Source organism: Rhinoraja longicauda, chromosome 24 (genome assembly GCF_053455715.1).
Source record: "Rhinoraja longicauda isolate Sanriku21f chromosome 24, sRhiLon1.1, whole genome shotgun sequence".
Taxonomy (NCBI): Eukaryota; Metazoa; Chordata; class Chondrichthyes; order Rajiformes; family Arhynchobatidae; genus Rhinoraja; species Rhinoraja longicauda.
Window position 1 is genome coordinate 19,564,849 of NC_135976.1, and position 26,053 is coordinate 19,590,901.

At 53.8% G+C, this 26,053-nt stretch overlaps 1 protein-coding gene across 1 annotated transcript; it reads left to right on the forward strand.

Moving 5' to 3' along the window:
* Nucleotides 1–893: 893 nt before the first annotated feature.
* On the forward strand, nt 894–23,728 carry LOC144605461 (junctional adhesion molecule A-like). The gene is made up of 10 exons (XM_078420752.1): nt 894–995; nt 9,518–9,583; nt 10,034–10,147; nt 18,583–18,729; nt 19,306–19,508; nt 19,949–20,051; nt 20,587–20,694; nt 21,248–21,257; nt 21,661–21,712; nt 23,245–23,728. Exons 1-10 carry the CDS (start codon nt 929–931, stop codon nt 23,278–23,280), a joined length of 906 nt encoding a protein of 301 aa, XP_078276878.1. The 5' UTR covers nt 894–928; the 3' UTR covers nt 23,281–23,728.
* Nucleotides 23,729–26,053: the final 2,325 nt, after the last annotated feature.

Below are 26,053 nucleotides of genomic sequence, written 5' to 3' on the forward strand. Positions count from 1 at the left end.
CTGTGGTGCTGCAAGAAAGAATGTCATTGTTCTATCTGGGACATGTGACAATAAAACACTCTGAAGGGTCTCGACCCGAAACGTCACCCATTCCTTCTCTCCAGAGATGCTGCCTGTCTCGCTGTTAGTCCATCATTTTGTGTGAATCTTGACTCTCTTCCCCCCTCTCCCTCCCTCTCCCTCTCCCCCTCTCTCTCACTCACTCCTCCCCCTCCCTCTCCCCCCCCTCTCCCTCTCTCTCTCTCTCTCTCTCTCTCTCTCACTCACTCCTCCTCTCCCCCCCCACTCTCTCCCCCTCCCTCTCCCCTCCCCCCCCCCAAACTCTCTCCCCCTCCCTCTCCCGGGGGGAGGACCCGCCCAAACGCCCCGATAGCCAATGGCAATCGCGCGCATTTGAAACTCATTTACTCTTTGTCTCTCTAACCAATCAGACCACAGCTTTTACAAACCAACATCCAATCAGCTGGGAGATTCCAACGTTCTCTTTGTTGAGCTACCAATCAATCCACGCGATGTCATTGGTTGATGGGCTGAGGTCCAATCAGCAGCGAGCGTTGACCGGCGCCTTGGCCAACAGCGACCAATCCGCTTGGGTCTTGCGGTTGACTATCCAATCCGCGCCCAATGTTGCTACTGATTGGTGGACACCCGTCCCGCCGCAGCTATCCAATGACAGCCCTCCCCACTGACGATCGCGCCTGGCTAGCCAATCAGCGCCGAGCGAGTACTTCTGGCCAATCCGAGCCGGCTCCGTCACCAGAGTGGCAGCTCCGGCGGCCAATTGGCGGAGCCGCGTGGGAGTCCGACCAATGGGAAGCAGGCCGGAAGTGTAGGTAGCCAATGGGACGGGGGTTACCTGGGCAGGTGAGGGCGGGGCTTGGACCAGGTGTGGCCGCAAGGGGAGGTTGGCCTCAGTGGCGCCGCGTCCATGTCTGCTGCATGCAACAAGATGGCTTCCCCGTGGCTCTGTCTGCTGGTTCTCCTGGGGGGACTAGGTGAGTTCCTGCTGAGTCCTAATGGGATCAGGAACTGTGGGGGTAGTACTGGGATCAGGGGTTGTGGGGTGAAGGAGTTTGTACTGGGATCAAGGGGGTTGTACTGGGATCAAGGAGTTTGTACTGGGATCAAGGGGTTTGTACTGGAATCAAGGGGTTTGTACAGGGATCAAGGAGTTTGGACTGGGATCAAGGAGTTTGGACTGGAATCAAGGGGTTTGTACTGGGATCAAGGGGTTTGTACTGGGATCAAGGGGTTTGGACTGGGATCAGTGGATGTAGGGTTTGTACAGGAATTAGGGTTTGGGGCTGTGGGTGCATGAGTTTGCATTGGGATCAGAGGCCGTGGGGTCTGTACTGGGATCAGGGGCAGTGTGTGTAGTGGTTTGTCCTGGGGTCAGTGGCTGCGGGGTCTGTACTGGGATCAGGGGCTGTGGGATTGAATCTCGGGGAGTTTGGGAAGTGCCCCCTTCGATGGAGTTTCAGTCTGGTTTCTGTAACCGTCGCGGATTGCAGGAAGTGTGTGGAAAGCGAGAGCGGCTCCAGTTTCGGTGAAACGATGACACGGTGAGGTAACCGTCGTACCTCGGGGAGGGACGGCGGGCAGGAGAGGGTGGAGGGAGAACGGGTTGGCTGCGCATAACACCCAACAACATTTCTCACAGCGGGCATAAGGCGAGTGTGGGATTGCCGGCAGGGAGATTAGGTCTGTCTCCGACCCCCAACTCCCTCTCCCACCCCCAACTCCCTCTCCCACCCCCAACTCCCTCTCCCACCCCCAACTCCCTCTCCCACCCCCAACTCCCTCTCCCACCCCCAACTCCCTCTCCCACCCCCCCAACTCCCTCTCCCACCCCCAACTCCCTCTCCCACCCCCAACTCCCTCTCCCACCCCCAACTCCCTCTCCCACCCCCAACTCCCTCTCCCACCCCCAACTCCCTCTCCCACCCCCAACTCCCTCTCCCACCCCCTAACTCCCTCTCCCACCCCCTAACTCCCTCTCCCACCCCCCAAATCCCTCTCCCACCCCCCCCAACTCCCTCTCCCACCCCCCCCAACTCCCTCTCCCACCCCCCCCAACTCCCTCTCCCACCCCCCCAACTCCCTCTCCCACCCCCCCCAACTCCCTCTCCCACCCCCCCCAACTCCCTCTCCCACCCCCCAACTCCCTCTCCCACCCCCCCCCCCAACTCCCTCTCCCACCCCCCCCCCAACTCCCTCTCCCACCCCCCCCAACTCCCTCTCCCACCCCCCCCCCCAACTCCCTCTCCCACCCCCCCCCAACTCCCTCTCCCACCCCCCCAACTCCCTCTCCCACCCCCCCCAACTCCCTCTCCCACCCCCCCAACTCTCTCCCCTCCCCAACTCTCCCCTATCCCCTCTCTTCAATCTCTCTCTCTCCTCCCCCCCTCTCTCCTCCCCCCTCTCTCCTCCTCCCCCCTCTCTCCTCCCCCCTCTCTCTCCTCCCCCCTCTCTCCTCTCCCCCTCTCTCCTCCTCCCCCCCTCTCCCCCCCTTCTCTCCTCCTCCCCCTCTCTCCTCCTCCCCTCCCCCCCCTCTCTTTCCCCCCCCATCTTTCCCCCTTCTCTCTCCCCTTCCCCCCTCTCCCCTCCCCCCTCTCTCTCTCACCTCGCGAGTCAGTGTCCTTCCCTGCTCTCACTCGAGTTTACAATTCTGATATCCCTTGTTTACCAAAGTTCAATGCCAATCATTCCATGTTATCAACGTACAACACTATTAGATTAAAAATACAATGTGTGTAAATATTAACTGTAGGCTATTTCTGACCACATTCGTTGCAGTGATAGGTTTGCAGCAATTAAAAACGGCCTGCTCCCAGTTAGTGGGTGAGGGCCGATCGCTGTGGCTGGGGCAGCAGGCTGATGTACCCCGTGCTGGGCACCATCTTCCCAAGCAGCAGGCATCGGCCTTGTGGGCCAGGCTGCACCCCGGGGCCCACGTGTGATGTCCCCTCAGACACCCCTCGACCCCTCCAGCCCTGGGGTCGTGAGCCTGCAGAGCTGAAGGGGGGGGGAGTGTGGCGCGCATCGGTTTACTTTAGAGATACAGCATGGAAACAGGTCCTGCGGCCCACCACAGAGTCTGCGCCGGCCGGCCGGCCAGCGATCCACCAGCACTATTCTACACACCAGGGACAATTTACAATTTTACTGACGCCTATTAACCTATAAACCTGCACGTCTTTGGAGTGTGGGTGGAAGCCAGAGCCTTGCTTTCCTTCTCACTCTGACCCTCCCCCACCCGAGTTCTCTGACCAGTTCCACTGTGCTGATTATATTGACTGATTGTGTGCCTTATTGTTGGCTGAGGGGAAGGTGACAATGAACCATTCTATATTTCCTTGATCATCGTCTGCTTTGATCTGTCATTTTCACAACTCACCTCATGATATCTCTAGTCTCCCTCTCCCCTGACTCTCAGTCTGAAGACGGGACTCGACCCGAAACGTCGCCCATTCCTTTTCTCCAGAGATGCTGCTTGTCCCACTGATCACTCCAGCATTTTGCGTCAATCTTCGGTGTAAACCAGCATTTGCAGTTTCCCACACATTTTGTCCGCTGGAGGAACTCGGTGGGCAGGGTCCCGACCCGAAACGTCACCTGTGCATTTCCCTCCATCCACGCTACCTGGCTCACTGTTCCTCCAGCACGTTGTTTCTTGTTCCAGATTCCAGCATCTGCAGTCTATTGAGTGTCCAGACTCTTCCCTCTCGCATCCCTCGGCCCCTGCAATGTCCGTGTAAATGTCTGCCGCACACTCCCTAGCTTAATCACACTTAAGCAGTGACCAGAACTGTAAACAGGGATGAAATGCGGGGGCCGCATTTGGAATATTGTGAGCAATTTTGGGCACCTTATCTGAGGAAGGATGTGCTGGCTCTGGAGAGGGTCCAGAGGAGGTTTACAAGAATGATCCCAGGAATTAGTAGGTTAACCTATGATGAGCATTTGTGGTCACTTGGCCTGTACTCGCTGGGGTTTAGAAGAATGAGGGGGGGGGGGGGCACATTGTAACATACAGAATAGTGAAAAGGCTTGGATAGAGTGGACGTGGAGAGGATGTTTCCACTAGTGGGAGAGTCTAGGACTAGAGGTCATGGCCTCAGGATTAAAGGACGTTCTTTTAGGAAGGAGATGAGGAGAAATTTCTTTAGTCAGAGGGTGGCAGATCTGTGGAATTATTTGCCACAGAAGGCTGTGGAGGCCAAGTCAGTGGATATATTTAAGGCAGAGATAGATAGATTCTTGATTAGTACAGGTTAGAGGTTATGGGGAGAATGCAGGAGAATGGGGTGAGGAGGAGGCTGATAGATCAGCAATGATTGAATGGCGGAGTAGACTTGATGGGCCAAATTCTCCTCTTATTCCTTATGAACCTTCTCTTGTCACTTGCCAAACTTCATCTGCCATACCTTTGCCCACTAAATCCTTCTGTCACCTTTGACAGCCTTCTTCTTCGTTGTGCATCACCACACACCAGTAGTGGTGTCATTCGCAAAGTTGTTAAGGGTTCCATCTACATTCTCATACAAATCATTAATTTAGATGACAAACAATACTGGACCCAGCACTGTGTATACCTGTGGTCACAGGCCAATAGCCTGCGGCAGTTTACAACCCAGCAGTATTAATGTTGATATCTCTAACTTCAAATAACCCTCGTTTTCCCTCTCTCTCTGCCCCTCCACCAGCCTAGTTCTCCGACTAGTTTCACTGTCCTACGGATTAATTTTACTGATTGTGTGCCCATTGTCACCTTCCCCTCAGGCAACAATGGACCATTCTACATTTCCTTGAACATGGGTCTGCTTTAATCTGTCGTTTTCACACCTTACCCCTCCATATCTCTAGACCGTCTCCCCATACTCTCATTCTGAGGGGTCTCTACCTGAAACGTTACCCTTTCCTTCTCTCCAGAGATGCTACCTGTCCCGCTGAGTTACTCCAGCTCTTTGTGTCGATCTTCAATTACATGAATAGTTGATTCCACAGAGGCAATACCCAGGAGTCAACACTTTTCTGGCACCATCTTGTATCTTTCGCATTCAAAGTTTTTGAAAAGGTTCCCGAGTCTTCGCTTGGCCATAAAGTGGGGTTGTCCTGGTGGTGCCGCTGGGCTGGAGGTGCAGGATGAGCCTGGCCAGGCAATGTTGCCGATCCCCTGCGGTTATGTCCAATGCACATACTCAGCCTTGCAGCGGCACCCGATCGAATCTAATCCCCGGACTGCTGCAGGGCACCCAACAGCCCACTCCATCCATGCACCAATGCGGGCACGTCAACCCGTGAACGTCACGCCAACCCGTGCCCCACATGCTCAGCATCTGTGCCCTAGGGTATCGCCCACGACCAACAACACCCAGAGCCTCACAGACCGTAGGAGGTGAGCCCACAGCCCCCCACATCGACTGCACTCTCCTGTCTACCCCTGCCCCAGGAGTGTGTGACGGGACAGTGTAGAGGGAGCTTCACTCTGACCCGTGCTGTGGGAGTGTGTGGTGGGACAGTGTAGAGGGAACTTCACTCTGACCCATGCTGTGGGAGTGTGTGGTGGGACAGTGTAGAGGGAGCTTCACTGACCCATGCTGTGGGAGTGTGTGACGGGGGAGTGTGTGGCGGGACAGTGTAGAGGGAGCTTCACTCTGACCTGTGCTGTGGGAGTGTGTGACGGGACAGTGTAGAGGGAGCTTCACTCTGACCCATGCTGTGGGAGTGTGTGACGGGACAGTGTAGAGGGAGCTTCACTCTGACCCATGCTGTGGGAGTGTGTGACGGGACAGTGTAGAGGGAGCTTCACTCTGACCCGTGCTGTGGGAGTGTGTGGCGGGACAGTGTAGAGGGAGCTTCACTCTGACCCGTGCTGTGGGAGTGTGTGACGGGACAGTGTAGAGGGAGCTTCACTCTGACCCATGCTGTGGGAGTGTGTGGTGGGACAGTGTAGAGGGAGCTTCACTCTGACCCGTGCTGTGGGAGTGTGTGACGGGACAGTGTAGAGGGAGCTTCACTCTGACCCATGCTGTGGGAGTGTGTGGTGGGACAGTGTATAGGGAGCTTCACTGTCCCATGCTGTGGGAGTGTGTGACGGGGGAGTGTGTGGCGAGACAGTGTAGAGGGAGCTTCACTCTGACCCGTGCTGTGGGAGTGTGTGGTGGGACAGTGTAGAGGGAGCTTCACTCTGACCCATGCTGTGGGAGTGTGTGGTGGGACAGTGTAGAGGGAGCTTCACTGACCCATGCTGTGGGAGTGTGTGACGGGGGAGTGTGTGGCGGGACAGTGTAGAGGGAGCTTCACTCTGACCTGTGCTGTGGGAGTGTGTGACGGGACAGTGTAGAGGGAGCTTCACTCTGACCCATGCTGTGGGAGTGTGTGACGGGACAGTGTAGAGGGAGCTTCACTCTGACCCATGCTGTGGGAGTGTGTGACGGGACAGTGTAGAGGGAGCTTCACTCTGACCCGTGCTGTGGGAGTGTGTGGCGGGACAATGTAGAGGGAGCTTCACTCTGACCCGTGCTGTGGGAGTGTGTGACGGGGGAGTGTGTGGCGAGACAGTGTAGAGGGAGCTTCACTCTGACCCGTGCTGTGGGAGTGTGTGACGGGACAGTGTAGAGGGAGCTTCACTCTGACCCGTGCTGTGGGAGTGTGTGACGGGACAGTGTAGAGGGAGCTTCACTCTGACCCGTGCTGTGGGAGTGTGTGGCGGGACAGTGTAGAGGGAGCTTCACTCTGACCCGTGCTGTGGGAGTGTGTGGTGGGACAGTGTAGAGGGAGCTTCACTCTGACCCGTGCTGTGGGAGTGTGTGGTGGGACAGTGTAGAGGGAGCTTCACTCTGACCCGTGCTGTGGGAGTGTGTGGTGGGACAGTGTAGAGGGAGCTTCACTCTGACCCGTGCCCTTTTATTTTTATAGAAATACTTTATTCCAAAACAAAAACAAACATGCAAAGTAGTAACGCGATCAAATCAAAAGCTGCCTGTATCGGCAGTTTACAAACAAAACAGTTATCGAATTAAAATTCCGCCAACTTTGTCAATAATACATCCGACCTCCCGCGGCGACCAGCGTTCACGGAAGGCCTCCACAGTCCCCATAGACACCGTGTGTTCCCTCTCCAGGGACACGCAGGCACGGACGTAGGCCCAGAAAAGGGGCAGGCAGCCGACCCCTGTGCGGCCGTTGACTACCCGCTGCCTGGACCCGCGAATGGCCATCTTGGCCAGGTCCTGGAGCAGACCGACAGAGAGCCCCCCCTTCCCTCCCCCCTCTGTACCGGGTGCCCAAAAATCAGAAGCGTGGGGCTAAAATGGATCCAAAACTTGAGGAGCAGCCCCTTCAGATACTTGAACAGGGGCTGAAACCTCTCGCACTGTGTATACAAATGGTACACGGTCTCTTCCTCGCCGCAGAAGTGACAGGCGGCAGTCGAGTCCGGGAACCGGCTCAAGTACCTGTTGCAGGCCACGGCTATATGCAGCACTCTCCACCCACAATGACCAGATATCAATAAGATGGTTGGTTTCCAGGAAAAGAGGTTGTGAAATCTGTTGTGGGTGTGGTTTTGCAGAGCGTGAGAGACAGCGTGGGCGTGAGACGTAGCTCCACAATAGTTAATGCTCACCTCAGTTGCAGGAAATTCCTGTTCAGCTGCATTCCTGAGGGTGTGGCAGTGAGAGAGAGAGAGAGAGAGAGAGAGAGAGGGAGGGGCTGAACACTGGCAGGGGAGGAATATCACAGCATGAATCTCCTGTCAGCACATTTCCAGTCAGCGTACACATATCCCCCTGAGAGAGGAACTGGGACACACAAGGCAGTTACAGAAATCCCCTGAAAGAGAGGAACTGCGAGACACCGATCGTTGTGTACAGATTGGGGATTGACTACAAGTGTCTTTTGGTTCCAGAGAGACACGGACTGAGGGATATTGTTATTGTTTTATTGTTGTCACGTAAGCAGCGATCCAGTGGAACAATACTGGTTTGCATGCTACCAAGGCACAACACATGTGTGCCATCCGATCATGCAGGAGTGTAACAACGATGAATGTTGCAGGGTGCACAATGCAGTCGTAGCTGCAGCACAAATGCAGAATCAAGCAAGAGGCCCAGGGCCATGACGAGGTAGAGCTGAACAATGGGAATACATCTCTGGCATATGAGAGGCCCATTCAATCGTCAGGTATGGGTGGGAAGAGCTGTCCTTGGATCTGGTGGCATGTGTCGAAGCTTTTTGCCTGATGGGCGAGGGGAAACGAGACGGTGTTGGGAGTGTGAGTGGTCCCTGATTATGTCCATTGCTCTCCCGAGTCAGCGTGTGGGCTGGGGGTGGAGAGAGGCAGCCTTATGTCACGCACTGTGCCATACCCAGACTCTACAAGTCCGTGCACTCTGGGCCAGAGCTGCTGCCAGACCAGGTCGGGATGCATCTTGAAGAGGTGCTTTCATTAGTTTAGTTTAGAGATGCAGCATGGCCCACCAAGCCCGTGCACATTAATACTATGCTACAAACACGAGAGACAATTTACAAATGTACCAAGCCAATAACCCTACAAACCCGTACGGCATTGGTGTGTGGGAGGAAACCGGAGCACACACAGAAAACCCACGCAGGACACAGGGAGAACATACAAACTCCGTACAGACAGTACCCATAGTCAGAATTGAACGCGGGTCTCTGGCGCTGTAAGGCAGCAACTCTAGTGCTGCACCACCATGTTGCCTCCTGCACTGTGGTGCAACTGTAGAAATTGGTAACTGGAAAGTCCTTCGTCTAATGAGGAAGCAGAAGTATTGGTGGGTACTCTGGCTGTTTGTTGGACCCGCACCAATGGTTGGTGATACTGAGAGGAAGCAATTTGAAACTTTCAACTATCTGTACTTCAGCACCATTGATGCAGTCTGAGTGTGTACTCCACCTGCCCCCTGCTCCTTGGTTTGCATGATATTGAGGGAGAGGTTATTGTTTTGACACCATGATACTAAACACTCTGTCTCATTCCTGCACTTTGTCTCATTGTTCTTCAACATCCAGCCCTTCACAGTTGTCATCTGTTAATTTGCAAATTATTTAGAGCACAATTTGGCCACACAGTGTATCGATATCCCCCTGAGAGATAGGAACTGAGAGGCACCGGCCAGTGTACTGCAGACATAAACGGCTGGAGTAACTCATCGGGTCAGGCAGCATCTCTGGAGAAAAGGAATAGATAAAGTTTTGGGTCGTGTTCTTTTGGGATACAGATATTCCCCTGCGAGAAGGACTGAGAGACTCCAGTCAGGGTACAGAAATAGTGAGGCAGAGCTCCCCCAGGGTTAGTGTAAGAAAATAACTAGATGCTGGTACAAATCGAAAGTATTTATTTCACAAAAAGCTGGAGTACCTCAGCGGGTCAGGCAGCATCTCAGGAGAGAAGAATGGGTGACGTTTCGGATCGAGACCCTTCTTCAGACTGAACCCCCAGGGTTAGGGTGATTTGTGACCCTTGGCTGACGTGCTGTGTCTTTGACAGTGTCTTTGAGTGGATCCTTCGACGTGACGAGTACGACACCAAAAGTGAGCGTGGGAGCTGGAGAAGGTAAAGGAAGAGTGGGCCACTGTCCACTCACTGCACCCCCACCGCCACCTCCTCGACTGCTTCTCACACCCTCTCTCGCCCCCTCCACACCCCCTCCTCCACGCCGTCTCTCACACCCCCTCCACGTCACCTCGCCCCTGCATCACTGCACCCCAGTGCAGCCCCCACGCTGCCCCTCCTGCAGCACCCCATCGCTATCTCTCCCCCTCGATGTTTCCTCCCGCAGCGTCCTCTCTCTCCGCTCCCCAGCCGCGTTCCACCCCCCATGGCCGCCCCTTGACACCATCCCCCCATCCCAGTCCCCCAAACCACCCCTCCGGCAGCCACCCCCCTCTCTGGTGTCCTCCCCCCCTCCCCCCCACCTCTGCCTTCACACCCTCCTCCTGCGGGCCCCTCCCTCTGGTGCCACCACCACCTCCCCACGGTGCTAATGCCTGGCTCTGCCCCCAGCTGCCGACCTGTACTATCAGTACACCGCCGACTTTGGGGACCCCCGCGTGGAGTGGAAGTTCAAAGACCTGCAGGGATCCTTCCGCCTCGTCTACTACAACAAGCAGATCACTGGTAGGTTGGACCACCACCCCCCTCTGCCGTGGCTAAACCCCCCCCTCCCCGTCTCATCTCCCCCCTCTCGGATATGATATGATATAGTTGGGATTACGGAGACATGGCTCCAGTGTGACCAAAGCTGGGAGCTCAACGTGCAGGGGTATTCAATATTCAGGAAAGATGGACAGAAAGGAAGAGAAGGTAGGGTGGCAATGCTGGTCAAAGAGGAGATTATTGCAATATCTAGGAGAGACATTAGCTTGGATGCTGTAGAATCGGTATGGGTAGAACCGCGAAATAGCCAAGGGCACAAAACGCTTGTTGGAGTTGTGCACAGACCACCAAACAGCAGTAGTGGGGTTAGGGATAGCATCAAACAGGAAATTAGGGATGCGTGTAGCAAAGGTACAGCAGTTATGGCTGACTTTAATCTACATATAGATTGGGCTCATTCGTAACAACAGTGAGGAGGATTTCCTGGAGTGTATATGGGGTGGTTATCTAAGCCAATATGTAGAGGAATCAACTAGAGGGCAGGCCATCCTAGACTGGGTATTGTGTAACGAGGAAGGATTAATTAGCAATCTTGTGGTGCAAAGCCCCTTGGGCAACAGACCATAATATGGTGAAATTCTGCATTCGGATGGAGAGTGACACGGTTAATTTAGAGACAAGGGTCCTGAGCTTAAAGAAAGGTAATTTTGATGGTATGAGACAGGAATTGGCTCGGATAGACTGGCAAATGATACTTAAAGGATTGATGGTGGATAAGCAATGGCAAAGATTTAAAGATCGCATCGATGAATGACAACAATTGTTCATCCTTGTCTGGCGTAAAAATAAAACGGGGAAGGCTGCTCAACTGTGACAATCAAGGGAAATTAGGGATAATGTTAAATCCAAGGAAGAGGCATATAAATTGGTCAGAGGAAGCAGCAAACCGGAGGACTGGGAGAAATTTAGAACTTAACAGAGGAGGACAAAGGGCTTAATTAAGAGGGGGGAAATAGAGCATGAAAGAAATCTTGTAGAGAATATCAAAACTGGCTCTAAAAGCTTCTATAGATATGTGAAGAGGAAAAGATTAGTGAAGACAAATGTAGGTCTCTTACAGTCAGAAACAGGTGAATTTATAATGGGAAAACAAGGAAATGACAGACCAGTTAAACAATTATTTTGGTTCTGTCTTCACTAAGGATGACACAAACAATCTCCTGGAAATATTAAGGAACTGAGGATCTAGTGGGAGAGAGGAACTGAAGGAATCCACATTAGTCAGGAAATGGTGTAAGGTAAACTGTTGGGACTGAAGGCAGGTAAATCCCCAGGGCCTGGTGGTCTGAATCCGAGAGAACTCAAGGAGGTGGCCCAAGAAATCATCGATGCATTAGTGATCATTTTCCAATGTTCCATAGACTGGATCGTTTCCTGTGGACTGGAGGGTAGCTAATGTAACCCCACTTTTTAAGAAAGGGGAAAGAGAGAAAACGGGGAATTATAGACTAGTTAGCCTGACATTGGTAGCGAGGAAGATGCTTGAGTTGATTATTAAAGATGTAATAGCGCCTTTGGAAAGCAGTGACAGGGTCAGTCAAAATCATCATGGATTTGTGATGGGGAAATAAATCATGCTTAACTAATCTTCTGGAATTTTTTGAGGATGTACCAAGTAGAATGGATAAGGGAGAGCCAGTGGATGTGGTGTAGCTGGACTTTCAAAAAGCCTTTGACAAGGTCCCACACAAGAGATTAGTGTGTAAAATGGCATTGGGGGTAGAGTATTGACATGGATAGAGAACTGGTAGGCAGACAGGAAGCAAAGAGTAGGAATTAACGGGTCCTTTTTAGAATGGCAGGCAGTGACTAGTGGGGTGCCGCAAGGCTCAGTGCTGGGATCGCAGTTATTTACAATATATATTAATGATTTAGATGAGGAAATTAAAAGTGCCATCTCCAAGTTTGCAGGTGACACAAAGCTGGGTGGCAGTGTGAGCTGCGAGGAGGATGCTATGAGGCTGCAGGGTGATTTGGATAGGTTGGGTGTGTGGGCAGATGCAATATAATGTGAATAAATGTGAGGTTATCCATTTTGGTGGCAAGAACAGGAAGGCAGATTATTTTCTGAATGGGGTCAGATTAGGAAAAGGGGAGATGCAACAAGACCTGGGTGTCCTTGTACATCGGTCACTGAAAGTAAGCATGCAGGTACAGCAGACAGCGAAGAAATCAAATGGCATGTTGGCTTTCATAGCGAGAGGATTTGAGTATAGGAGCAAGGTGGTCCGACTGCAGTTGTACAGGGCCCTAGGGAGACCACACCTGGAGTTTAATGTTCAGTTTTGTTCTCCTAATTTGAGGTAGGACGTTCTTGCTATTGACGAGTGTAGCCTAGGTTCACCAGGTTAATTCCTGGGAAGGCGGGACTGCCATATGATAGAAACATAGAAAATAGGTGCAGGAGGCCATTTAGCCTTTCGAGCCAGCACCGCCATTCATTGTGATCATGGCTGATCATCCACAATTAGTAACCAGTGCCTGCCTTCTCCCCATATCCCTTGATTCCACTAGCCCCTAGATCTCTATCTAACTCTTTTAAATTAATCCAGTGAATTGGCCTCCACTGCCCTCTGTGGCAGAGAATTCCACAAATTCACAACTCTCTGGGAGAAAAAGTTTCTCCTCACCTCAGTTTTAAATGGCCCCCCCTTTATTCTTAGACTGTGGCCCCTGGTTCTGGACTCACCCAACATTGGGAATTTTTTTCCTGCATCTAGCTTGTCCAATCCTTTTATAATTTTATACGTCTCTATAAGATCCCCCTCTCATCCTTCTAAACTCCAGTGTATACAAGCCCAATCTTTCCTCATATGACAGTCCCGCCATCCCAGGGATTAACCTCGTGAATTTACACTGCACTGCCTCAATAGCAAGGATATCCTTCCTTAAATTAGAAGATTAAACTGAACATAATACTCCAGATGTAGTCTCACCAGGGCCATATACAACTCCAGAAGGACCTCTTTGCTCCTATACTCAAATCCTCTCGTTATAAAGGCCAACACGCCATTAGCTTTCTTCACTGCCTGCTGTACCTGCAAGTTTACTTTCAGTGACTCATGTACAAGGACACCCAGGTCTCATTGCACTTCCTCTTTACCTAATCTGACACCATTGAGATAATAATCTGCCTCGTTTTTGCCGCCAAAGTGGATAACCTCACATTTATCCACATTATACTGCATCTGCCATGCATTTGCCCACTCACTCAATCTGTCCAAGTCACCCTGCAACCTCCTAACATCCTCTTCGCAGTTCACACTGCCACCCAGCTTTGTGTCATCCGCAAACTTGTTAGTGTTACTTCTAATTCCATCATCCAAATCATTAATATATACTGTAAACAGTTGCAGCCCCAGCACCGAGCCTTGCGGCACTCCACTCACCACTGCCTGCCATCCTGAAAAGGACCCGTTTACTCCTACTCTTTGCTTGCCAATCAATTCTCTATCCATGTCAACACTCTACCCCCAATACCACGTGTTCTAATTTTACTCACCAATCTCCCATGTGGGACCTTATCAACGGCTTTCTGAAAGTCTAGGTACACTACATCCACTGGCTCTCCTTCATCCATTTTACTTGTCACCTCCTCAAAAAATTCCAGAAGATTAGTCAAGCAGGATTTCCCTTTCATAAATCCATGCTGACTTGGACCAATCCTTTTACTGCTATCCAAATACACCGTTATTACCTCTTTTAATTATTGACTCCAGCATCTTCCCCACCACCGACCGATGTCAGGCTAACTGGTCTGTAATTCCCTGTTTTCTCTCGCGCTCCTTTCTTGAAAAGTGGGATAACATTAGCTATCCTCCAATCAACAGGAACTGATCCTGAATCTATTGAACATTGGAAAATGATCACCAATGCGTCCACGATTTCTAGAGCCACTTCCTTGAGTACCCTGGGATGCAGACCATCAGGCCCAAGGGATTTATCAGTCTTCAGTCCCATCAGTCTACCCAATACTATTTCTCGCCTAATGCTAATTTCTTTCAGTTCCTCTGTCTCCCAAGATCCTCTGTCCTCTAGTACATCTGAGAGATTGTTTGTGTCTTCCTTAGTGAAGGCAGATTCAAAGTACCTGTTCAACTCTTCCGCCATTTCCTTGTTACCCATAATAATTTCACCCATGTCGCCCATATTGCCCTTTTTGTTACCTTCTGTTGTCCTATGAGTTTCCCAATCCTCTGGCTTCCTGCTACTCTTTGCTGTGTTATACATCTTTTCTTTTAGTTTTATTCCATCCCTAACTTCCCTTGTCAGCCACGGTTGCCTCCTACTCCCCTTATAATCTTTCTTCCCCTTTGGAATGAAATTATCCTGCGTCTTCTGGATTATGCTCAGAAATTCCTGCCATTGCTGTTCCACCGTCATTCCTGCTAGGATCCCTTTCCAGTCTACCTTGGCCAGCTCCTCCCTCATGCCTTCATAGTCCCCTTTGTTCAACTGCAACACTGACACTTCTGATTTAACCTTCTCCCTCTCAAATTGAAGATTAAAACTAATCATATTATGGTCACTACCTCCAAGCGGTTCCTTTACCTTGAGTTCCCTTATAAAATCTGGTTCATGTCACTGAAAGGAAGCATGCAGGTACAGCAGGCAGTGAAGAAAGCCAATGGAATGTTGGCCTTCATAACAAGAGGAGTTGAGTATAGAAGCAAAGAGGTCCTTCTGCAGTTTTGGTCTCCAAATTTGAGGAAGGATATTCTTGCTATTGAGGGCGTGCAGCGTAGGTTTACTGGGTTAATTCCCGGAATGGCGGGACTATCATATGTTGAAAGACTGGAGCGACTAGGCTTGTATACACTGGAATTTAGAAGGATGAGAGGAGATCTTATCGAAACGTATAAGATAATTAAGGGGTTGGACACATTAGAGGCAGGAAACATGTTCCCAATGTTGGGGGAGTCCAGAACAAGGGGCCACAGTTTAAGAATAAGGGGTAGGCAATTTAGAACTGAGATGAGGAAGGACTTTTTCAGTCAGAGAGTTGTGAATCTGTGGAATTCTCTACCTCAGAAGGCAGTGGAGGCCAATTCTCTGAATGCATTCAAGAGAGAGCTAGATAGAGCTCTTAAGGATAGCGGAGTCAGGGGGTATGGGGAGAAGGCAGGAACGGGGTACTGATTGAGAATGATCAGCCATGATCACATTGAATGGCGGTGCTGGCTCGAAGGGCCGAATGGCCTCCTCCTGCACCTATTGTCTATTGGACAAAACTAAATCCAGAATTGCCTTCTCTCTGGTAGGCTCCAGTACAAGCTGCTCTAAGAATCCATCTCGGAGGCACTCCACAAACTCCCTTTCTTGGGGTCCATAGCCAACCTGATTTTCCCAGTCTACCTGCATATTGAAATCCCCCATAACCACAGTGGCATTACCTTTGTTACATGCCAGTTTTAACTCCTGCTGCAACTTACAGCCTATATCTGGGCTACTGTTTGGGGGCCTGTAGATAACTCCCATTAGTGTCTTCTTCCCTTTACAATTCCTCAACTCTATCCACAGTGACTCTACATCGTCAGTCCCTATGTCACCCCTCGCAAGGGACTGACGTTTATCCCTCACCAACAGAGCTACCCCACCTCCTCTGCCCACCTGCCTGTCCTTTCTATAGGACGTATAATCCTGAATATTCAGTTCCCAGTCCTGATCCTTCTGTAGCCACATCTCTGTAATCCCCACAGTCATACCTACCAATCTCTAACTGAGCCTAAAACACATCCACTTTACTTCTTATACTTTGCGCATTCATATATGGTACTTTTAAACCTTTGCTCATTTCAGCTTCCACATCGATTACTACTACACTTGGCCATACTGTCCTATCCCTTCGTGAGCTTTCCGTCCTGTTAATTCTGGTGGCTTTCTTAACTTTTCCTATACTCTCTTTCCCTTTAACTCCATCCTTGTCTACTCTACTATTTAGTTTAAAACCACCCGTGTAACAGTGGCAAACCTGCCTGCCAGAATGCTGGTCCCCTGCATGTTGAGGTGCAACCACATCCCTTTTGTACAATTCACCCCTATTCCAAAACCGGTCCCAGTGGTCTAAGAATCTAAATCCCTGCTCCCTGCACCAGCTCCTCAGCCACACATTCAGATCCCCCATCTCCTTGATCCTGCCCTCATCAGCACGAGGAACTGGAAGCAAACCGGAGATAACCACCCTGGAGGTCCTGCTTTTCGGCCTTCTTCCGAGCTCTCTAAAGAATGGATCAACAGCTTATATTCATTGGAATTTAGAAAGATGAGAGGGGATCTTATAGAAACATGTAAAATTCTTATGGGATTGGACAGGCTAGATGCAGGAAAAATGTTCCCGATGTTGGGGGAGTCCAGAACCAGGGGTCATAGTTTAAGAATAAGTGGTAGGCCAGTTAGAACTGAGATGAGAAAAAACTTTTTCACCCAGAGAGTTGTGAATCTGTGGAATTCTCTGCCACAGAAGACAGTGGAGGCCAATTCACTGGATGATTTCAAGAGAAAGTTAGATATCGCTCCTCGGGCTAACGGAATCAAGGGGAAAAAACAAGAATGGGATACTGATTTTGGATGACCCTGCACCTATTTTCGATGTTTCTCTGCCTCACCTCTCCCCGTACCTCTGACCCCCCCTCACCCCATGTCTCTGACCCCCCTCTCTCCCCATGTATCTGACTCCCCCTCTCTCCCCATGTCTCTGACCCCCCCTCTCTCCCCATGTCTCTGACCCCCTCTCTCCCCATATCTGACCCCCCTCTCTCCCCGTGTCTCTGACCCTCTCCCTGTCTCCCCATGTCTCTGACCCCCTCTCACCCCATGTCTCTGACCCCTCCCTCACCCCATGTCTCTGACCCCCTCTCTCCCCGTGCCTCTGACCCCCTCTCCCCCGTGTCTCTGACCCCCCCTCTCCCCATGTCTCTGACCCCCCCTCACCCCATGTCTGACCCCCCTCTCTCCCCATGTCTGACCCCCCCTCACCCTATGTCTCTGACCCCCTCTCTCCCCATGTCTCTGACCCCCCCTCACCCCATGTCTGACCCCCCTCTCTCCCCATGTCTGACCCCCCCCTCACCCTATGTCTCTGACCCCCTCTCTCCCCGTGCCTCTGACCCCCTCTCTCCCCGTTCCTCTGACCCCCTCTCTCCCCATCTCTCTGACCCTCTCCCCATGTCTCTGACCCCCCCTCACCCCATGTCTCTGACCCCCTCTCTCCTCATGTCTGACCCCCCTTCACCCCATGTCTCTGACCCCCCTTCACCCCATGTCTCTGACCCCCCCTCTCCCCATGTCTCTGACCCCCCTCTCTCCCCATGTCTCTGACCCCCCTTTCTCCCCATGTCTCTGACCCCCCCTCTCCCCATGTCTGACCCCCCCTCTCCCCATGTCTGACCCCCCTCTCTCCCCATGTCTCTGACCCCCTCTCTCCCCGTTCCTCTGACCCCCCCTCTCTCCCCATGTCTCTGACCCCCCTCTCTCCCCATGTCTCTGACCCCCTCTATCCCCATGTCTCTGACCCCCCCTCTCTCCCCATGTCTCTGACCCCCCTCTATCCCCATGTCTCTGACCCCCTCTCTCCCCATGTCTGACCCCCCCTCTCTCCCCATGTCTGACCCCCCCTCTCTCCCCATGTCTGACCCCCCCTCTCTCCCCATATCTGACCCCCCCCTCTCTCCCCATGTCTGACCCCCCCTCTCCCCATGTCTCTGACCCCCTCTCTCCCCATGTCTCTGACCCCCCTCTATCCCCATGTCTCTGACCCCCCTCTATCCCCATGTCTCTGACCCCCCTCTATCCCCATGTCTCTGACCCCCTCTCTCCCCATGTCTGACCCCCTCTCTCCCCATGTCTGACCCCCCTCTCTCCCCATGTCTGACCCCCCCTCTCTCCCCATGTCTGACCCCCCCTCTCTCCCCATATCTGACCCCCCCCTCTCTCCCCATGTCTGACCCCCCCTCTCCCCATGTCTCTGACCCCCTCTCTCCCCATGTCTCTGACCATCCTCTATCCCCATGTCTCTGACCCCCTCTCTCCCCATGTCTGACCCCCCCTCTCTCCCCATGTCTGACCCCCCTCTCTCCCCATATCTGACCCCCCCTCTCTCCCCATGTCTGACCCCCTCTCTCCCCATGTCTGACCCCCCTCTCTCCCCATGTCTCTGACCCCCCTCTCACCCCATGTCTCTGACCCCCTCTCTCCCCATGTCTGACCCCCTCTCTCCCCATGTCTGACCCCCCCTCTCTCCCCATATCTGACCCCCCCTCTCCCCATGTCTCTGACCCCCCCCCTCTCCCCATGTCTCTGACCCCCCCCCCTCTCCCCATGTCTCTGACCCCCCCCCCCTCTTCCCATGTCTCTGACTCTCCCCATGTCTCTGACCCTCTCCCTGTCTCCCCATGCAGAGAGTTATGTGGGCCGTGTGGAGCTCTCGACCACTGCTCTCCACTTTGACCATACGCTGGAGACAGACAGCGGTGAATACATGTGTGAGGTGACCACGCCCGACGGGGCCCACACCGACACCGTCATGGTCGAGCTCGTCGTGAGGGGTGAGGGGGTGCCCGGCGGGGGGGGGGGGGAGGGAGGAGTGGCTAAGCCAGGGTGGAGAGGGGTGCCTGCGTCAGTGGTGGAGGGAAGGCAGGGGGGAGGAGAGTGGGGAGGGATGGGGGGACAAATAGTGAGAGGGAGGTAGGGAGGTGAGTGCGGGCACGGGTGGAGAGGGGGAGGGGTGATGCCAGGTGGAGAGGGGGAGGGGTGATGCCAGATGGAGAGGGGACGGGGTGATGCCAGGTGGAGAGGGGGCGGGGTGATGCCAGGTGGAGAGGGGGCGGGTGACGCCAGGTGGAGAGGGGGAGGGGATGATGCCAGGTGGAGAGGGGGCAGGGTGACGCCAGATGGAGAGGGGGAGGGGTGATGCCAGATGGAGAGGGGGAGGGGTGATGCCAGGTGGAGAGGGGGAGGGGTGATGCCAGGTGGAGAGGGGGCAGGGTGATGAGATGGGGATTGAGAGAAGGCGACTAGGGGGAGTGGATGGTGACTGGGGAGGTCAGAGGATGGACATGCTCTCTGGAAGGTGTGACTCACTGCCCGTCCCTCCCCTCCCCTCCCCTCCCCTCCCTCCGCAGTGCCCCCCGGGGTGCCCGTGGCCGATGTACCCTCCTCGGTGGTCATTGGCAGCAAGGTGCAGCTGCAGTGCGCAGAGACCCAGGGCTACCCACCGCCCGTCTTCCGCTGGTACCGCAACGAGGTTCCGATGCCCGTGAAGCCGGTGCGTGGAGGCAGCTTCCGCAACTCCTCCTACACTATCCAACCCGACACCGGGCAGCTGGTGAGTGCCCACCCCCCCATGGAGGGGGGGCAGGTAGGGCGGGTGGGTTTCGGATGGCGAGCGCTGGCAGGGGGAGGCGAGGAGGGAGGTTATTGGATGGCGGATGGTGGGGGGCAGCGAAGGGAGGGGCGGAGTGGGGAGGGTGCAGGGGGACGAGGTAGTGGTGGGTGGGGGGAGGTTAGGAGGAAGGGTGGGGTCTGGGTGGGAGAGGGGTATCGATGACGTGGGGTAGGGTGGGGGGTTGGGTGAGGGAAGGGGAAAGAGGATGGAGGTGGTGGGGTTATCGGATGACGAGGGGCTGCGGGTGGGGGCAGGGGGGTGGAGGTTGTGGAGGGGTGGATGTGTTGGGCACAGGATGGGCATGGGTTGGGGTTTGGATTAGACGGGTGGGGGAAAGAGGTCTGTAACTGACATGTTGCCCCTGCTGTCTCTGACCCCAGACTTTTGACCCGGTGGGGAAGGCAGACATTGGTGATTACAAGTGTGAAGCCAGCAATGGGGTGGGGGAGCCCATCAAGAGCTCCCTCCACCACATGCAAGTGTGTAAGTGACACCCCTCCCTCTCCCCGTCCCCACCCTCTCCCCGTCCCCACCCTCTCCCAGTCCCCACCCTCTCCCCGTCCCCACCCTCTCCCCGTCCCCACCCTCTCCCCGTCCCCACCCTCTCCCCGTCCCCACCCTCTCCCCGTCCCCACCCTCTCCCCGTCCCCACCCTCTCCCCGTCCCCACCCTCTCCCCGTCCCCACCCTCTCCCCGTCCCCACCCTCTCCCCGTCCCCACCCTCTCCCCGTCCCCACCCTCTCCCCGTCCCCACCCTCTCCCCGTCCCCACCCTCTCCCCGTCCCCACCGCCATTCCCTCCCGGGAACAGCCTGCTGCTGTCCACATGTACCAGGCTACAGAGAGGGGCTGAATGTCCTGTTCCCTTCTCCTGCTCCCCCTACCTCCGTTCTGCCCCGTTCCATCTCCTCCACTTCCGCCCCCCCCCCTCCCCCCTGGCCTGCTGCTGCCCGTGTGAGCTCGCCTACACCGAGGGGCTGAATGGCCTGACGGTTGCCTATTTCCTGCCGTCTGTGTAGATGAAAGCAACGTGGGGGGCATCGTTGCCGGGGTGATCGTGGCCCTCATCATCCTGGCCTTCATTGGCATCGGACTCTGGTTCGCCTACCGCAAGGGATACCTGGGACGTAAGTACCACATCCCCAATCCCTAACCCCCACCCCCTGTGTCCCCTGTCCCCCCTCCCCCTGTGTCCCCTGTCCCCCCTCTCCCTGTGTCCCCTCCCCCCTGTCCCTCTCCATCCTGCCCAGCGAGGGCTGGCTGGATCTCATGCTGGAGGAAGGGGGTAAGGTGGGAGGTGGTAGACGAAGGGGGTTGGGTGGGTTTGGGGTGTATTAGGGGGTTGGGTGGGTTTGGGGTGGATTAGGGGATTGGGTGGGTTTGGGGTGGATTAGGGGGTTGGGTGGGTTTGGGGTGGATTAGGGGGTTGGGTGGGTTTGGGGTGGATTAGGGGTTTGGGGTGGATTAGGGGGTTGGGTGGGTTTGGGGTGGTTTAGGGGGTTGGGTGGGTTTGGGGTGGATTAGGGGGTTGGGTGGGTTTGGGGTGGAGGGAGGTTTCGGGTTGGTGGAGTGGAGGGAGTGGGTGTTTAGGATGGGGGGGGACTGAGCGAGGGGAGGGGGTGGAATTGTATCCTCTGGCTCTAATCTCTCCTCTTTCTGTCCACTCTCCCACCCCTACAGGGAAAGAAAGGTAAGGTATCATCTCTGTAACCCCTCTGGACTTGTATCCACCGCACACTCTGTAATCCTCCCCATCTCCGTAACCCCTTCTCACTCCATATCTCCCTGTAACGCCCCCATATCTTCCTCTAACCCCCCCCCCTCCATTCTCTCTATAATCCTCCCTCCAGTCTTTAACACTCACTCTCTCTGTCTGTTACCCACCCCCCATACTCAAACCCCTCATTCTGTGACCTCTCCAGTCCCTGCACACACACACACACTCTCTCTCTCTCTCTCTCTCTCTCTCTCTCTCTCTCTCTCTCTCTCTCCCCAACACCTCGACATACCTGTGACCCCCTCCGACCCCCGCACCCCCACATACATGCCCCCCCCCCCTCTCTCTGAGTGTGACAATGCTCTCTCTCCCCCAGCAACAAGCCGAAGGTGATCTACAGCCAGCCGCCTGCAGACACGACCGACGATGTGAGTGGGGGGTGGTCAAGTGGCCGGGGGTTCAAGTGTCGGGGCTGGTGGGGTGGGGGGGTCAAGTGTCTTGGGGGGGTTTGAGTGTCAGGTGGAGGGGTGGGTTTGAGTGGCGGGGGGGTTGGAGGTTCGGAGCGCGGGATGGCTGGCCTCATGGTGAAGCATTTTGGGAAGATGGAGTTGGTGTGTCTGTCTTCCCACTCGCTGTCTCCCTCCGTAGTCTCCCCATGCCCTTCCCACACACATCATGCACCGCACACACTCCCTGTGCCTTCCCACATAACCCTGTCACCCCCTCCCTACCCACCCTCGCTTGCCCCGATCGCCCACCTCCCCCCCCCCCCTCGCCCCTCCCGGACCACGTGTAGAGACAGTGGCATTTTGTGATGAAATTGGACGATGGGCCGAATGGACTGTTCCTGCACTGTACTTTAGAAATGAGGACGTTGCTAGGACTCGAGGGCTGGAGTAAATGGGAGAGGTTGGGCAGGGTAGGACTCTATTCCTTGCAGCGTGGGAAAATGAGGAGTGATCTTGGAGGTCTTTAAGATCATGAGGGGAATAGATAGAGTAAATGCACAGAGGTTTTTACCCAGGGTTGGGGAATCGGAACCAGAGGACATAGGTTTAATGTAAGAGGGGAAAGATTTAATATGGACCTGAGGGGCAACTTTTCTACACAGAGGGTTGTGGCTATTTGTAACGAGCTGCCGGAGGAGGTAGTTGAGATAGCTATTATAACAACATTTATAAGACATTTGGACAGGCACATAGATAGGAAAGGTTGACAGGGATTATGGGTCAAATGTAGGTAAATGGTATTAGGTTAAGTGGGGCATCTTGGTCGGCGTAGACGAGTTGGGCCAAAGGGCCTGTTTCCATGCTTTAGTTTCAGTTTAGTGAGATGGTGAGCAAACGGGTCACTTTGGGCCACCAGGACTGCACCGACCAACTCGTTCTTTGTTGTCCCAGTTTCGCATCCTATACACCAGGGACAATTTACAGAAGCCAATTAATCTATAAACTTGCACGTCTTTTTGAGTGTGGGAGGAAACCGGAGCACTTAGAGAAAACCCACGCGGTCACGGAGAACATGCAAACTGTATACAGACAGCACCCATAGTCAGGATCGAACCCGGGTCTCTGAAGCTGTAAGGCAGCAACTCTACCGCTGCGTCACTGTTGACTGAATTTATGTCTAAGCATAATTGGCCCCATGCTGCCTCCTATCCAACAAACAGTCTGAAGAAGGGTCTCGGCCCAAAACGTCACCCTTTCCTCTTCTCCAGAGATGCTGCCTGTCCCGCTGAGCCACTCCAGCACTCTGTGTCCATGTTCTCCAGAGATGCTGCCTGTCCCGCTGAGCCACTCCAGCACTCTGTGTCCATGTTCTCCAGAGATGCTGCCTGTCCCGCTGAGCCACTCCAGCACTCTGTGTCCATGTTCTCCAGAGATGCTGCCTGTCCCGCTGAGTTACAGCTTTTTGTGTCGATGAACAGTCTAACACACTCTTTCTTTCCCTTTTTAATCAGGGTGACTTCAGGCAGAAATCTTCGTTTGTTGTTTGAATCATTCGTGGATTTCTTCGAGCCTGTTATTTGTGAAGAACTGAGGATAGAAGGACGTTTTTTTGAGCGCACTGCAGTTTTTATATTTTAATATATCACGGTTTTTGGAATCATCTGTTTCTCTACTTTTGTACATGAATGGACATGGTGGAGAGAGCTCTGTGTGACTAACCCATGTACTCGGGGTGTGATGGGGCAATGTCGAGGGAGCTTCACTCTGTATCTGACCCATGCCCTGGGAGTGTGTGACGGGACAATGTCGAGGGAGCTTCACTTTGTGTCTGACGGTGTGAGACTTGGGTTTACTCTGCAACGGGATGAGGATGGGCCTGTGTGAGTCCTCTCGCCCCTCTCTGAGTCACGAGATGGGTTATCACCAAAGCTGTTAAGCTCTCTTCTCTCTCGCCCTTCTCTCAACACCCTTGTCCTGCAACAAAAATTGAATAAAGTGTTCCTTGTCTCTGTCAGTGTTGTGCCCTGTGTTGTGTTCATGGACGCTTGCCCCTGCCCTGTGTCCATCACCAGCCGAGGGGACAGGGCGGCGGTGAGCCTGGGGTCGGTGTCACTGCCACTGTCCCATCTCCCTCCCCTCCCTCTCTCCCCACTGTACCCTACCCCCTGTACCCTGCCCCCTGCCCTGTGTCCATCACCAGCCGAGGGGACAGGGCGGCGGTGAGCCTGGGGTCGGTGTCACTGCCACTGTCTCATCTCCCTCCCTCTCTCCCTGCTGTACCCTCTCTGCTTGCCTGCCACCCATCTCTCTTTTCCTCCCTCACTTCCCTTAAATAATATAGAGGCCATTTGTGCCATGAAGTGTCTCTCCTGTTCCTTTCTATCCTGGCTGCCCACTCCGGCTCCCCCCATCACCAATCCTTCTCCCTCTGCAGAACCTCCACACCGCAGGGTGAGTGAGGGAGGTGTCAGCTGCCAAAGCCCCCCCCCCCCCTTTCTGCCCCCAACAGGCAACCTGCTTATTTTTCAACCTTGAGCTTGTCACATTGAACAGACCCTTTGGTCCAAGCTGCCCGTGGTGCCCAGCTGTGTAACCCCTGATTGCCTGCTCTTGGCCCCTATCCAAAGAGTTCCCATCCACGGGGCTGTCTTGCCAACATTGGAATTGGGATTAGGGAGGAAATTGGAGCACCTGGGAACAACACAACTGGTCACAGGGAGAACGTGCAAACTCCACACAGACAGCAGCTAAGGTGCACAGTGTTCCAGGCAGTCCCGTCCACCTCTGCTCATTGGACACTCCAGCCCGGCCAATGAGCTCAGCTGTGAAACGTCCTTTCATAACAAAGTGAGGTTTATCACAATATCACATCAAGTATTTACAATTGCACAAACCACTAAAACCTATAACAAAACACCCACCACCAAAACAAACCTCACGTCACTGTATCACAATCCTGATCCAGGATGCAGCCAATCCCCCGCGGTGTGCAGCGGTCCTGGAACCCCTCCTTGGTGCCTGTGAACAAGGTGTGTTCTTTCTCAAGTCGGCTCAGGCAGTGCCCTTGTCCGCTTGTCATTGTGACCCATGAATGGGCAGCTTGGCCAGGCTGAGGACCATATCATACTCTGACCAACCAACCCCCCCCTGCACTGAGTGCCTAAAGATTGGGATTGTGGCAATAAAGTTAAGCCAAAATGCAAGGAGCAGCTCCTTCAAACTGGGTGAAAAATTCTCTCAGCTGCTGGACCCTGGGGGAAGGTACTAAATGAGGGTATTAAATTACCCCAAGGTGCTAAATGAGAGTACAACAAATTACAGCAGCATTTCTCAGGAGCCTGAGCTAATTGTGATCAATGGTTATTGGGAAAATCTACATCTGACCAGCTTTCAGGGCCGGCATGTTCCAGTGAGGAGGAAGTATTGGGACCGGACCGCAAGGTAAAGGGAACCATGGATGACCAGAGGTTGTACATTTGGTCAAAAGGTAAAAGGAAGTGTATGTAACGTTTAGAAAAATGACCACACAGGACCTTTGAGGAACATGGAACAGTGCAGCATAAGAAGTGGCCCTTTGGCCCACAGAGTCTGTGCTGAACATGACGCCAAGACTGACTCGTGACTGCCTGCGTCTAATCCATATTCCCTGCATATCTACATGCCTATGCAAAGATCTTTCAAACTCCACTATCACATCTACCTCAACCACCATCCCTGGCAGCACGTTCCAGGCACCCACCGCCCTCTGTGTAAAATAAAACCTACCCTGCACATCTCATTTAAGCTTTGTCTCTCACCTTAAAGGAATGCCCCCTTGGTATCTTGATTTTTGGGGGGAGGGTGGAGAGGATGGGAGAGTGGGAGAGGGTAGGAGAACTGAGGGGAGAGGGTAGGAGAACTGAGGGGAGAGGATAGGAGAACTGAGGGGAGAGGGTAGGAGAACTGAGGGGAGAGGGTAGGAGAACTGAGGGGAGAGGGTGGAAGGAGAGAATGAGGATTGGGAGAATGGGGTAAGGGGAGATAGTAGGGTATGGGAGGAGTAGGTAGGGGTAGAAGGGAGATGAGGGTAAGAACGGGGTGGGGGTTAAAGGTGTCAGGAGGGAGAGATAGCGCAGAATGGAGGGTAGGGGTGCGGGAAGAGGTCGGTAGGTGGGCTGGGAGTGAGGGGGTCGGACACCGTGGACGTGGTGAGGGGGTGACAAGGTGAGGGAGGAGGATATCAAAAGTTTCTTCAAATATATGAAGAGTAAAAGAGGCGAGTGGACATTTGGACGCTGGAAAACGTCACTGGAGAAGAAGTAATGGAGAACAAAGAAATGG